At 46.2% G+C, this 13539-nt stretch overlaps 1 protein-coding gene across 1 annotated transcript in view; it reads right to left on the reverse strand.

The window, feature by feature from the left end:
* Positions 1 to 10557, reverse strand: part of LOC113931035 (P antigen family member 4-like) — a 164427-nt gene extending 153870 nt beyond the window's left edge. Inside the window, exon 1 of the mRNA XM_027608748.1 lies at positions 10450 to 10557. Within this exon, the coding sequence (XP_027464549.1) occupies positions 10450 to 10552 (103 nt within the window). The 5' untranslated portion in view covers positions 10553 to 10557. The remainder of the gene's footprint in view (positions 1 to 10449) is intronic.
* Positions 10558 to 13539: the final 2982 nt, after the last annotated feature.

The following is a 13539-nucleotide window of genomic DNA, read 5'->3' on the forward strand; positions in this document are numbered from 1 at the left end:
GATAAACCAAATATGGTTTATCCATGCAACGGAATATTATTCAGCTGTAAAAAAGAATGGAATACTGATACATGCTAAAAAGTAGGTGAACCTTGAAAGCATTATGCTACATGAGAGAAACCAGTCACAAAAACCACAAGCTGTATGATTCCATTTCTATGAAATGTCTGGAACAGGCAAATCCATAGAGACAGAAAGTAGATTAGTGGTTGCCTGGGGTGGTGGGGAATAAAGGCTGACTTCTAATGCGCATGAGGTTTCTTTTAGGGGGGACGAAATTGGTCTAAAATTAGACTGTGGTAATGGTTGCTTGACCTTGTCAATACATTTAAAAGCCACTTTTCAAAGGTGAATTGTGTGGTATGTGCATTACATCTCAGTAAAGCTGTCTTTTTTATTTTCAAATTTAAAATTTTAGAACCTTTTACTCTAGGGCGGTGGTTCTCAGTGGAGAGCAAGGGGGGTGATTTTGTCCCCCAGGCACCATTCGGCAATATCTAGAGACATTTTTGATTGTTCACAACCAGGGGAGGTGCTACTGGCATCTAGGGGTTCGAAGTCAGAAGTGGTTAGATGTTACTAAACATCCTACAAGGCACAGGACAAGACTCCACAACAAAGAAAAATCTGGCCCCAAATGTCAACAGAGCCTTGGCTGAGACACCCTGAGCAAGGGTATAAGTGCTTTAAAATAAAAATGACCGGGGGCGCCTGGGCGGCTCAGTCGTTAAGCATCTGCCTTTGGCTCAGGTCATGATCCTGGAGTCCTGGGATCAAGTCCCACATCAGGCTCCTGCTCAGCGGGGAGTCTGCTTCCCCCTCTGACCCTCACCCTACTTGTGCTCTCTCTCTCTCAAATAAATAAATAAAATCTTTAAAAAATAAAAAATGACTATTCCTAATACTCTCATCAAGGTTTGTTGTTGCTGCTCTTTTATGGTATTTGTTACCCACCCTCACCCCCATATACCTGTGGGACTCAGGAGTTGTTTCACATCTTTTGTAACTGGCCTCTCAGGGGTAAAGTGGCCACTAGGATGTGTGAATTCATGTTTATAGCAGTGATCAGCTCCTCTCCTCTCATAATGGTTAGAAACTTCTTCAGGATTAGAGCCAGAGCTCTTGAAAATAGTTATACAACAGTTTTTCAAGGTAGTTATGGTTCTACAAAATGGATATCTTAACATTCTAACTAAGGTACCTAATTTATTTTTTTTTTAAGATTTTATTTATTTAGGGCGCCTGGGTGGCTCAGTTGGTTAAGCGACTGCCTTCGGCTCAGGTCATGATCCTGAAGTCCCGGGATCAAGTCCCGCATCGGGCTTCCTGCTCGGCAGGGAGTCTGCTTCTCCCTGACCCTCTTCCCTCTCGTGCTTTCTATCTCTCATTCTCTCTCTCTCTCAGATAAATAAATAAAATCTTAAATAAAATCTTTTAAAAAAGATTTTATTTATTTATCTGAGAGAGAGAAGAGCACACGTACAAGCAGGGGGAGCAGCAGGCAGAGGGAGAGGGAGAAGCAGACTCCCCGCTGAGCAGGGGGAGCCCGATGCGGGACTCAATCCCAGGACCCCAGGATCATGATCTGAGCCTAAGGCAGTCGCTTAACCAACTGAGCCACCCAGGCGCCCTAAAGTACCTAATTTAGAAAGTAAAGAAACATCCATATTTTATAGTCTAGAAAATTTAAATCTGTGCTTTCAAAAGAGACCTTACATGAAATGCATACATGAGTCAGCAAGTGTATTTATCGATATATATTTATACAAAAGATGCATTATAAAGCTAGGGGATTTGGCAAGGCTGGGCAAGTTATTTCCCAAATGAAGGCGAGTGTCTGTGGGAAAGTTTTGTGACAGGCAAGTTAAAGTAAGCTAAGAAAAGCCACAGGGCCAGCCCTCTATAGGCACACCCTGTTTTTTTATTTGTTTGTTTTTAAAAGATTTTATTTATTTATTTGAGAGAGAGAGAGAGAGCAGGGGGAGGGGCAGAGGGAGAGAGAGAGAAGCAGACTCCCCGCTGAGCAGGGAGCCCGACGCGGGACTCGACCCCCGGACCCCGGGATCATGACCCGAGCTGAAAGCAGACGCCTAACCGAGCCACCCAGGCGACCCTGGGCACACCTTGTTTTACTGCACGTTACTTCATTGTGCTTCGCAGATACATACAACACTGGGAGGCTGCAAGGAAACATTGGCTTTCAGAGTCAGCCTCCTTTCCCTGCTTTATTGGTTTCCCTCAGGGACACTTCTCATATGCTTAGAAGCCTTATTCTTTTCACCTTACCCCTATCACACTTCTAACAAAACCACTTCTGCAAAAAAAAGTTCTGACAAGATCTTCACCTGGATGGTTGATAATGTCTAAATTTTACCTTTCCCAAGGGTGTGTGTATTATAAATATCATCAGAGCCTTTAGCCAAAGGAATGAAGACTGTTAAAATGGGAAACTTACGACTTGCTAGAGAGGGCTATGGAATTAGCACATCACAGCAACAACATGGATAAATCTAAAAATAATCATGCTAAGTGAATGAAGCCAGACGAGGAAGAATATATACAGTATGATCCCATTTATATAAAATTCTAGGAAATACAAACAGAGAGCAGACAGCAGTTGCATGGGGATGGGACAAAGGAGGAAAGGCTGGGAGGGAGGAGTTCCAAAGGGACATGAGGAAACTGTTCGGGGTGATGCATACGTTCACTATCTTGATCGTGGAGATGGTTTCACAGGTATACGCATATGCCAAAACTCATCAAATCACCTACACTTTAGGGGCGCCTGGGTGGCTCAGTCAGTTAAGCGTCTGCATCTGCTCACATCATGATCCCAGGCTCCTGGGATCGAGTCCCACATTGGACTCCCTGCTCAGCGGGGAGCCTGCTTCTCCCTCTGCCTCCCTCTGCACATGTGCACTCTCTCTCTCTCAAAAAAATAAATAAAATCTTTTAAAAAATCACCTATACTTTTAAGTGTGTGCCATGAATGGAATGTCAATTGTAACGCAAGTGGTAGAAAACAATTTAAGCTTACAATATATATTTTTAAAGAGCATTGTGGGATTTCCAAAGGGAAGTTAAACATGCAAGTTATAGGAATGGTAATGCAAGATAATGTCCTAAAAATACATTGTTCTAAACTCTATCATACTGAAAAAAATATTTAATCGGTATTTACTTAGCAAGAGTGAAATCTAGTGGACACTGCTATGGCTTAATAAAACTGAAGTAAATCTTGAGTTGAGGCTTGGGATAATTTCCCCTTTTGCTAGTTCAGTGGGTTCACATTGTTCTCTTCGGAACCCCAAATCTGTTCCCAAGCTCCTCCCCCTCCAGTCTACTCTATACCCTGCCCGCAGATCCCCAGTAATCAGGGCATTACAAGAGGGTCATGAAGACCTGGATGCAGTGGGCGATTGAACAGAGCAATGGCAATCACTGAGTAACCAGAGTATCCAAGCACACCTACAAGGCCCTCTCTCACTTACATCACCTAGGTAACAAACAGACCAGGGGTCTTAAAATTGAGCTTCCACAGATATTCCACGGATTTCATCCAGGAGGTTGAGAAACAGCAGGAACTGGTAGTTAGTGGTCTCAGACAGTGACAGTACTGAGACCACTGAAGTTCTGGCAGATAAATGGTTCTCAACTCTGCTACAAAGGGTTCCATGTGAAGACGGAGAGTTTGAGGGGCCCCACTCCCAGCTGTGGTCTGTATATTTGCGTGGGGCTCAGCCAGAGCTCAGGGTGGGGTGGGCGGCACTGGGGCCCAGGCCCAGGGTCTCAAGGGCAGCTCCACAGAGACGAGGTCAAGTGGGATGGCACCTTTCCCTCTGCATCTGGACATAAACGCTTATAAACGGCATGTTGGTTTGGGATCCCTCAGTCTGAGGACAGAAACCCTCCTCCCCAAGCAACTCATGAAGTGGAACAGGACCTACAATGTTGCAAAAGCCAATGTCCTAATATTGCTGCTGCTGCTGACAAAGGCCCCTGAAATGCGCAGCCCCCGGGCCATACCCACAACGGTATGGGATGCAGGTACCGCTGCAGACAGCAGCAAATAAAATCAGAAATACAGTCCACGTTGTTGCCACTTCTGGTGTTGAGAGCAGTCAGACTTCCGGGCATCCAGCAGAATGAGCTTTCCTGCCTGTGGAGTTTGTGAGACCCCAAGGACACTCCAGAGACCAGCTCCAACTTGCGGCTCCCCTTGCAAAACCCCCAAGCCACCAGCTGATGATGCCTGAAATTGCTTCACAAAGGAACAAGATGGTTTTGTTGTTTCATTCCACAGCTGGGTTTTAATGGCATGTGGCACTGATGTACCCCTCCTCCCCAGCTGTTTAGCTAAATCCTGGGCATGAGGGCTTCCTAAGATCAGGGTCAGGCTCTGGGGAGATGGTGGAGGAAACACTAAGTATTGGGGGGCCTCTTATCTGTCCTCTCTGGGGACCCTCTTTCCTCTTTTATCAGATTTCCTCTCCCTCTTCACTAGTCCTGCTCAGTACCCAGTGCCCTGCTCACTGCCTCCTGACTGTCCTTCCTTCCAAAACCTCCCCGTTACCGTTGCCCCATCCAAACTGCCCTGTTCTGTGTTCCACACCCTCTGAGCCAATTCAGCAAGCTGACCACAGACAGCTGGGGAATAAATCTGGCACTGTATTTCTTCTTCAGTTATGATCTTTAGGGAGAGAGGTTTTAACACAAAGAGTAATTCATTGGAGATAGAAGAGAGAGAGGTTTTTGAATAGCTGGGGCCTTTTATAGGGCCTTTGTGTTATTTTCTACATGCTATCCCACCCCACCCCACCCCCAGTCAGAAAGGCAGGGTTATAGTCCTGACTCTGTGAATGAACCAGTAATGTGATTTGCAGCAGAACATATCAGAGTTGGAATCCCATGGTCACTTCTGCTAAGGCATGTTTTAACACTCAGGTTATGCTGCGGGGTGGGCAGTTGATGCTGAGCCAACATTTCATGTCATGTGACCCTTGAGAGGCACTGGCGGGGGCGGGGTGGAGCTTAGGAACTTGGGCTCCAGCACTAGACTGCCAGGATTCTAATCCATTTATGTGTTATGTAACTTTGGAGCAAGGAACCTAACCTTTCTTGCCTCAGTTTTTCTTTCTGTAAAATGGGGAAATAATGGCACCTGCCTGAAAATGTTGCTGTGGGGATGAAATGAACTAGCTAACATCACAGAGCCCAGGTGCTCATTAAGAGCTAGTTCTTACTATTATTAATGAAGGACTATGGCTACAGGACACAGATAGACAAGGTTGGAGCCTTGGCTCCATCCTCCACTAGTAGTGTGACCCAGAAGCAGGTCACACGTCGTGTGCCCCAGGTTCCTAATGTGCAAAACAGAGGTCACAATGGCCCACATCTCTTCAACGGACGTTGTGAGGATTAAGAGCATTCCTGAGAAGCAGTTAACACAGTCTTGCACTGAATATCTGAATAAAAGGGAGCCGGTTAATGAACAGGTGAATTAGCTAGGCTGAAGCTCCCTGGCATGCCCAATATCTCTCCTTGGGGAAGTCAATACCGTCCCGCTTGGTTATTCATTTTGAGACCCTGAATGGAAACTCATTTCAAGGACTGGCTCAAAAGCACCAACCAGTTCTGTCCTCCCAAAGCCCTGGTTGTGGAAATGATCAAATGGTGATCTCCAGAGTGCTTGCCTGGGGTGGTTTATCCCTCCTGGAGGGAAGAGAGCATGACAGATGCATCTTTTCCTCCCCGCAACTGTACCAAATGGGTGCCTGGCCTGTTGCAGGTGGATCCAGCCTCTCAGGATGTCACTGGGATAGCAGCACCTTCCTCTGGGGCTGCCTATTCTGCGATTCATTCAGTGCCACGCTCTAAGCTGCACAAAAGCTCTTTTCTTTGGCGTGCCAGGTCTCACCTCCTTCAAATGTCTTGAGGCTTTTGGCAAGAACCATCTGGAACCAGAAGTTCCTGCTTTGCTGCGGGCTTCCTAACAGCAGCCCAGCCCCCAGCCTGGGGATTCATCAGAGGGTCCCCGACTGAATCCAAGAGCAGATGTCACATAGGTCTCCTCTCCTCACCTCAAAAAGACTCCTTTTCTCAGAAACTGGGTATCTCTGAACGTTAGGACACAATCCAATGCCCAGCTCAAAGAGTCAGGAGGGAAGCTGAACTTTTGACTTCCTCAACTGGGCTTACATAAAGTAGCAAAGTGTGGTTCTCTGTCTTGTACCCTATATCCAACCCCCTCAAAGTGAAATATTGTCATCTGTGAAATTCTCCTTAACTTTGTGATTCTCACTCAGCAACCGTGATGACTTAAGTTAAATCAACCCACACTTCAGAATAGTCTTCGTAAGCAATTGCAACTGCTGTGAAACAGGAAGCTTTTTATGGAGGGGAAAAGCTTCAACTTGGACATTCATGGAGTCATGTCAAAAAAAACACCCAAATGTTTATTATAGGCAGGGACGATCAGTCCTCACTTATGCATTGTGTACTTACTGTGTACCCAGCTCTGCATCACACTGCACCCAGAGGGATGTAAAAAAAGAGGGGGTGTCAACCCTTTTTCTTGCTTTAAGCGAGCCCATACTCTAGCTGGGATGAAAGGATGAAGGAGTTTAGAATTTTAGGAAGCATAAGAACAGTAGGTAGTTCCATTCACACTCTCAAGTACCAAGCTGATCAGAGAGAGACAGATGATCAGCGTGACTATGGAGCAAATCCTCAGACCAGTTTACAGGACTGGCCGTGGAGCCTCTTCTTTGGGGCAAGTCAGCCAGGAGGCAAGAGTCAACAATGAATTACCAGGTAGAACAGCACAAATGATCACCATCAGGAATGAGAGAGGTGATATCACTACTGGTCCTACAGATATTAGAAGGATAATTAAGGAAACATTAACTTTATACCAATAAATCTGACAATTTAGATGAAATGGACAATTTCATCAAAAGAAAAAATTATCCAAGCTCACTCAAAAAGAAATAGATAACTAGATAGCGGGATGCCTGGGTGGCTCAGTTGGTTAAGCATCTGCCTTCAGCTCAGGTCATGATCCCAGGGTCCTGGGACTGAGTCCCGCATCAGGCTCCTTGCTCAGCAGGAAGCCTGCTTCTCCCTCTGCCTGCCGGTCCCCCTGCTTGTGCACTCTCTCTCTCTCTCTGACAAATAAATAAAATCTTTAAAAAAAAGATAACTAGATAGCTTCACTGGCGAATTCTACCAAATACTTAAGGGGACGGGGGCGCCTGGCTGGCTCGGTTGGAAGAGCATGTGACTCTTGATCTTGGGGTCATGAGTTCAAGCTCCACGTTGGGTACAAGAGATGACTTAAAAATAATAAAATCTTTATTTATTTTTTTTAAAGATTTTATGTATTTATTTATTTGACAGAGAGAGACAGCGAGAGAGGGAACACAAGCAGGGGGAGTGGGAGAGGGAGAAGCACGCTTCCCGACAAGCAGGGAGCCCGATGCAGGGCTCGATCCCAGGACCCCGGGATCATGACCTGAGCCGAAGGCAGACACTTAACTTAACGACTGAGCCACTCAGGCACCCAAAAATAATAAAATTTTTAAAAAAGAAATAACTAGATGGCTTCACTGGAGAATTCTACCACATACTTAAGGGGGAAAAAAATACTAGTTCTACGCAAATTCTTTAAAACAGTAGAGGAGAAGGGGTGCCTGGGTGGCTCAGTTGGTTAAGCAGCTGCCTTCGGCTCAGGTCATGATCTCAGGGTCCTGGGATCGAGCCCCACATCGGGCTCCCTGCTCAGCAGAGAGCCTGCTTCTCCCTTTCCCTCTGCCTGCCGCTCTGCCTACTTGTGCTCTCTATCTCTGTCAAATAAATAAATTTAAAAAAAAAAACAGAAGGGGAGAAAATACTTCTCGACTCATTCTATGAGGATGGCATTATACCCTGATACAAAAATCAGACCAAGACATTAGAAAAGAAAACTACAGACCAATGTTTTTGTAATCATAGACACAAATTTTTAAACAAAATTTTAGCAAATCAAATACAGTATATTAAAAGGATAACACATCATGAGAGCTAGGGTTTAATCCAGGGATGCAGGGTTGGTTTAACATTTGAAAACCAATGTTATTTCACCATGTTAACAAATGAAAAGAAAAAAAATGATTATGATCATTTCAACAGAGGTAGACAAAAGCATTTTAAAAAACTTTAACACTGATTTCTGATAAAACCTCTCAGCAAACAAGGAATAGAACAAACATTCCTCAACCTGATAATAGGCATCTATGGAAAATCACAGCTAACACCATACTTAATGGTGAAAGACTGAATGTCTTCTCCCTGACCTCAGAAACAGGACAGGGATTTCAACTCTCACCACCTCTATTCAATACTGTACTAGAAGTCATAGCCACTGCAGTCAGGTAAGACAAAGAAATAAAAGGCATCCACAATGGAAAACAAAGTTATTACAATCACCTATATGATCATCCATGTAGAAAATACAATAGAAGCTATAAAAAAGCTAACGAAATGAAAAATTCTAAACAAAATCTCAGCAAATTTGAAAATGAAATTAAGAAAACAGTTCCACTCACAGTAGCATCAAAAATATGAAATACTCAGGTATAACTCTGACAAAAGATGTGTAAGACCTATACACAGAAAACCACAAAACATTGCTGAGAAAAATTAAAGACATAAATAAGTGGCCAGGTATACCTCGTTTATAGATCAGAAGACTCAATATTGTTGAGGTATCAATTCTACCCAGACTGGTCTATAGATGCAACACAATCCACTCAAAATCCCAGCATGTGTGTGTTGGTTTTTGGCTTTTGGGTTTGTCTGGGCAACTATTAACAGCTGCTAATAGCAATGTAAACAGTCCCGTTCCTATGCATTCACCAGAACAGGAGTATAATGTGGGGATTTTAGAGCCATGTGAGAGCCCGTAGGACAGACAGTCATAAGTAGAGGCAGTTACATAAATAATGGCTTTTCAGCAGTCACTCTGATATAGAATGAGACAGATCAGTGTGGAATTCTAAGAAAGAGCTGATGACAAGCACCACACTGGGGTTATGGCCCTCAGCAGCTAGAATGACCTGAGCTACACCAGGGGCTGGAATGGTGACAGGACCTGAGAGGAGAGTGAGTCTGCTCCAGCCACCTTCTTAGCAAGTTCTTTGAGTTCTGACTCTTGTATTCCAAGGCAATTTCAGGTGCCCCTAATGTTGCTTTTTTTTTTTTTTTTTAAGATTTTATTTATTTATTCATGAGAGACAGAGAGAGAGAGAGAGAGAGAGAGGGAGGCAAAGGGAGAAGCAGGCTCCCAAGGAGCAGGGAGCCCGATGCGGGACTCGATCCCAGGACTCTGGGATCATGACCTGAGCCGAAGGCAGATGCTTAACCATCTGAGCCACCCAGGCACCCCCTAATGTTGCTTTTTAAAACTAGATTGCAGGGACACCTGGGTGGCTCAGTGGGTTAAGTGTCTGCCTTTGGCTCAGGTCATGATCCCAGGGTCCTGGAATCAAGTCCCCCATCGGGCTCCCTGCTCAGTGCGGAGCCTGCTTCTCCCTCTGCCTGCCGCTCCCCCTGCTTGTTCTCTCTCGCGTGCGCTCTGACAAATAAATAAAATCTTTTAAAAAAAATAAAACTAGATTGCAGTATGGTTTCAAGATAAACCTGGTTCCACGTCCTTACCATACTTCTGGAATTAACAGCAAAAAGAAAACCCACATGGCGAAATATCCAATCCCAAGCACCAAATGCTGGGGGATCTGGCTCCTCTAAGGTGCCCTGCTCTGTGGTCCTGGGGTCAGGGGCGGTCCACCAGGCAGTATTTCTGCTTAATAACGTGACTTTTCCGATGATGCAATTTCAGCAGTGGAGAGAATGGAAGCACTGCAAGAATGACTGCGAGGGGACGGGGCTGGGCTTGTGACTGAGTTTAGGATGAACGGGAAACACACGAGGTCAGCCATCAACACCGGGGAACTAAGACGGGGAGCATGGCTACGTGCCGGTGATCTCTGAATTTTGCTTCAGGAGTACCACCTTTAGCCCCTTTGACAAGTTAACACACTGAGGCACGGACACGGGATTCGAACTTGCTCACCATCACGAAAGCCCCAACGCCGCACGCCTCGAACTCCTGCCAAGCAACCACCGCGCCTGCGCCCAACCAGCGGCCGATTGGAGCTCAGCGCGCGACGGAGGCGGGGCTGACGTCCCTTCCGCGCACGGGATAAGCTTGGGATTGGGGAAAGTTCGCGTTGACCAATCAGATCCCAAAACGAGCCTTGGGGCCCGCTCCCTTCTCCAGGGATCCAATCGCTAGGCCCTGCACGCGCAAGCCACCGATTGAAAGTCAAAGAACCAAGAAGGGCTGGGCCGAAGAAGCTGCGACGGAAGCTTGGGAGAGGTGGCGTTCTCGGCCCTATAATGGGAGCTTACCTGGGACTTGGATGGGAACCGGGAGAATGAGCGGGGGGATGCGGACGGTCAAGGTAGTGCCACTCCTGCCTCCATCGGGAGCTTGTGCGCAATCCTCTTGCATGGGGGTGGTAGCATCCCTTAGCGCCTCTCCAGCCCACACAATGGTTTGTTCCAGAATAGACGCCCCCTACCCAGTGGTACCTCCCAGAGCTGACTGTTCCATCTTTACCTCCTGAAGGGGTAGAACCTGGGAGGACGGTTCTATCTTGGACTGTTCCTCCCTACCTCCTGTAGGCCCCCTAGTGGTGTGATCAAGGAGGCTTCTACGCAAAGACCCTGTGAACCATTTCTCCCCCTCCTTCTCCTCTCCCCACTCCCCAGTGGACCCTTCCGTCCCGGTATCCCCGTGACACATACACACTGCACATGGACGTCCCCAGCCCTGACCCTGAAGATCTTGCAGAGAGCAAAGGCCAAGGAATCCATCAGCCTGCCTCAAAGCTCCCACTCCAGGGGTGGGCTGAGGGTGTTGGTAATTGGACAGCGTTGTGGCAACATCTGTCAAGATAAAAACTGGAAACTTTCTCCACTGGAATGTCAGCTCCCACGAACGTGTGACTTTTAGTTCCTTGATGTCTCCCCAGCACCTAGAGCGGTGTCCATCACTTACTAGGCACTCTTTAGGTGTTTGTTGCATGAGTGACTCCTTTGACTCAGCAATTCTACTTGTAAGATTGTGTGCTAAAGAAACACTCACACATGTGCACATAGCTGTGTGCACAAGGTTGGTATGAACGAACTACCGGGGGAAAACACTCTAAATAACCATTTATAGCTAATGATTTGAAAAGTAAAATTAATGACTGGGGTTCATGTTATACCAGACCTGGACATGCAACTCCAAGAAACGTGTGCAACTCCGAGAGGCTAGCGTCTGATCCCTGTGGGAGGAATGGGGGCTGGGCTTTGCTCACCTCTTTTCTGGCTCTACATCACTCCCAAGGGCTATCCTAGATGAGTAGCCTTGGAGAGGACTGGCTCTGGCCTGGGAGAGGACAGGTTTCCTGCTAAAGGATGGGGACTTAGCCCTAGGACCACACTCTAAGAAAGATGTAAGGAGGAGCGCCTAGGTGGCTCAGTTGGTTAGGCATCTGCCTTCGGCTCAGGTCATGATCCCAGGCTCTGGGATCCAGTTCCTCTGCCTGCTTGTGCGGGTACTCTCCCTGACAAATAAATAAATAAAATCTTTTTAAAAAGATGTAAGGAAATAACTTTGGAGGGTAGCGCTAGTATCAGCTTTGCTTTACTGTGAGGAGACCATTATGTCTTTTTCCCCTGTGTCCCTTCTTAAACTTCCATGGGCTGTACTTGTAATTCAATGCTTCAGATTTTTTTCACTAGCAAGCATTTCCTGTACATTTATTATATGTCAGGACCTGTTCTAAATTCTTCACAAATATTAACTCATATAATACTCCTTACAACAACCTAATGAGATAGTGTTGTGTTCTCTGTTTTACAAACGAGGCACCTGAGAAACAGAGGTTTAGCAACCTGCCAGAGGTCACACAGCTGGGAAATCCTGGAGCCAGGATTGGAACCAAGGCCATCTGGATCCAGTGTTCCATTCTCATACCTACATACTGCAGTGCCTTTCGCTTTCTTTTTGTTGTGCTTGTACATGCGTGTGAGCCTCTTGCACTAGCCTGTGACACCTAAGGGTTTGTGTGGTGCTGGTGGGACTCCCAGATTTCCAGCAGTCGGGGGGGAAGACACCTGACATTGTGTGGGCATCCCCAAGCACAGGCTCACTTGGTGGCTAACCCCTCCCACTTCCATCTTGAAGAAGACATCCAGAGTGCCCTCAGGGTGGGCACCATGGGGAGTGAGCCCCTGTGCACTGGACCCCAGGAAGAATGTTCAGGGCAGCTGGGAGAAGCTGAAGGGCCAGGACGCCAAAGATTTTATTTATTTATTTGAGAGAGAGAGAGAGAGCGAGCAGGGGGGGAGAGGGAGAAGCAGTCAGCCACTGAGATGAGAAGGCATTGGGTCATAGTTTAATTAGCAGCATCCTTTCTTTCTTAGGTGTTACCTAGAATAATAGTGTGACTACATCTGAAACTAATGATGTACTCTATGTGAGCTAATTGAATTTAAATTAAAAAATAAAATAATAGTGTGACACACAATCTATAACATCTGAGATTCAATGAGATAGGATTTTAAAAAAACATTATGAAAGGGCACCTGGCTGGCTCAATTGGTAGAGCATGTGACTCTCCATCTCAGGATTGTGAGTTCAAGCCCAAATTGGGCATGGAGCCTACTTTAAAAAAAATTATGAAAACTTTAAATTTAAAATAAAGTTGTCTTAGGGGTGCCTGGGTGGCTCAGACCATTAAGCGTCTGCCTTCGGCTCAGGTCATGATCTCAGGGTCCTGGGATCGAGTCCTGCATTGGGCTCCCTGCTCAGCGGGGAGTTGGTTTCTCCCTCTCCCTCTGCCCCTTACCCCCCTTGTGCACTTGTGTGCACACACGCAAGCACGCACTCTCTCTCTCTCTCTCTCTCTCTCTCAAATAAAATTTTAAACAAAACAAAATAAAGAGAGGGCGCCTGGGTGGCTCAGTCGTTAAGCTAAGCGTCTGCCTTCGTCTCAGGTCATGATCCCAGGGTCCTGGGATCGAGCCCCGCATCAGGCTCCCTGCTTGGCAGGAAGCCTGCTTCTCCCTCTCCCACTCCCCCTGCTTGTGTTCCCTCTCTCGCTGTCTCTCTCTCTGTTGAAAAATAAATAAATATTTTTAAAAATAGAGTTCTGGAGATGGATGGTGATGGTTCACAACAATGTAAATGTACTTAATGCTACAAAACTATACACCTAAAAATCGCTAAGGTGGTAAAATTTATGCTGTATATATTTTACCACAATTAAGTAATTTTAAAAACACAGCAGTGGCCAAAGAAGACTGTTGCAATGAAGGAGGAGGCCCTTTACCCACAGCTGCTGCAAATATTCATCCTGCAGGTCCTCGAATTCCAGGTGCTCATGGATCTTGGAGGAGCTGGTACCTCTTTTTGGAATTCATCCTGGGATTCTCAGTCTCTTGGTG

The sequence above is a fragment of the Zalophus californianus genome, chromosome X (genome assembly GCF_009762305.2).
Source record: "Zalophus californianus isolate mZalCal1 chromosome X, mZalCal1.pri.v2, whole genome shotgun sequence".
NCBI lineage: Eukaryota > Metazoa > Chordata > Mammalia > Carnivora > Otariidae > Zalophus > Zalophus californianus.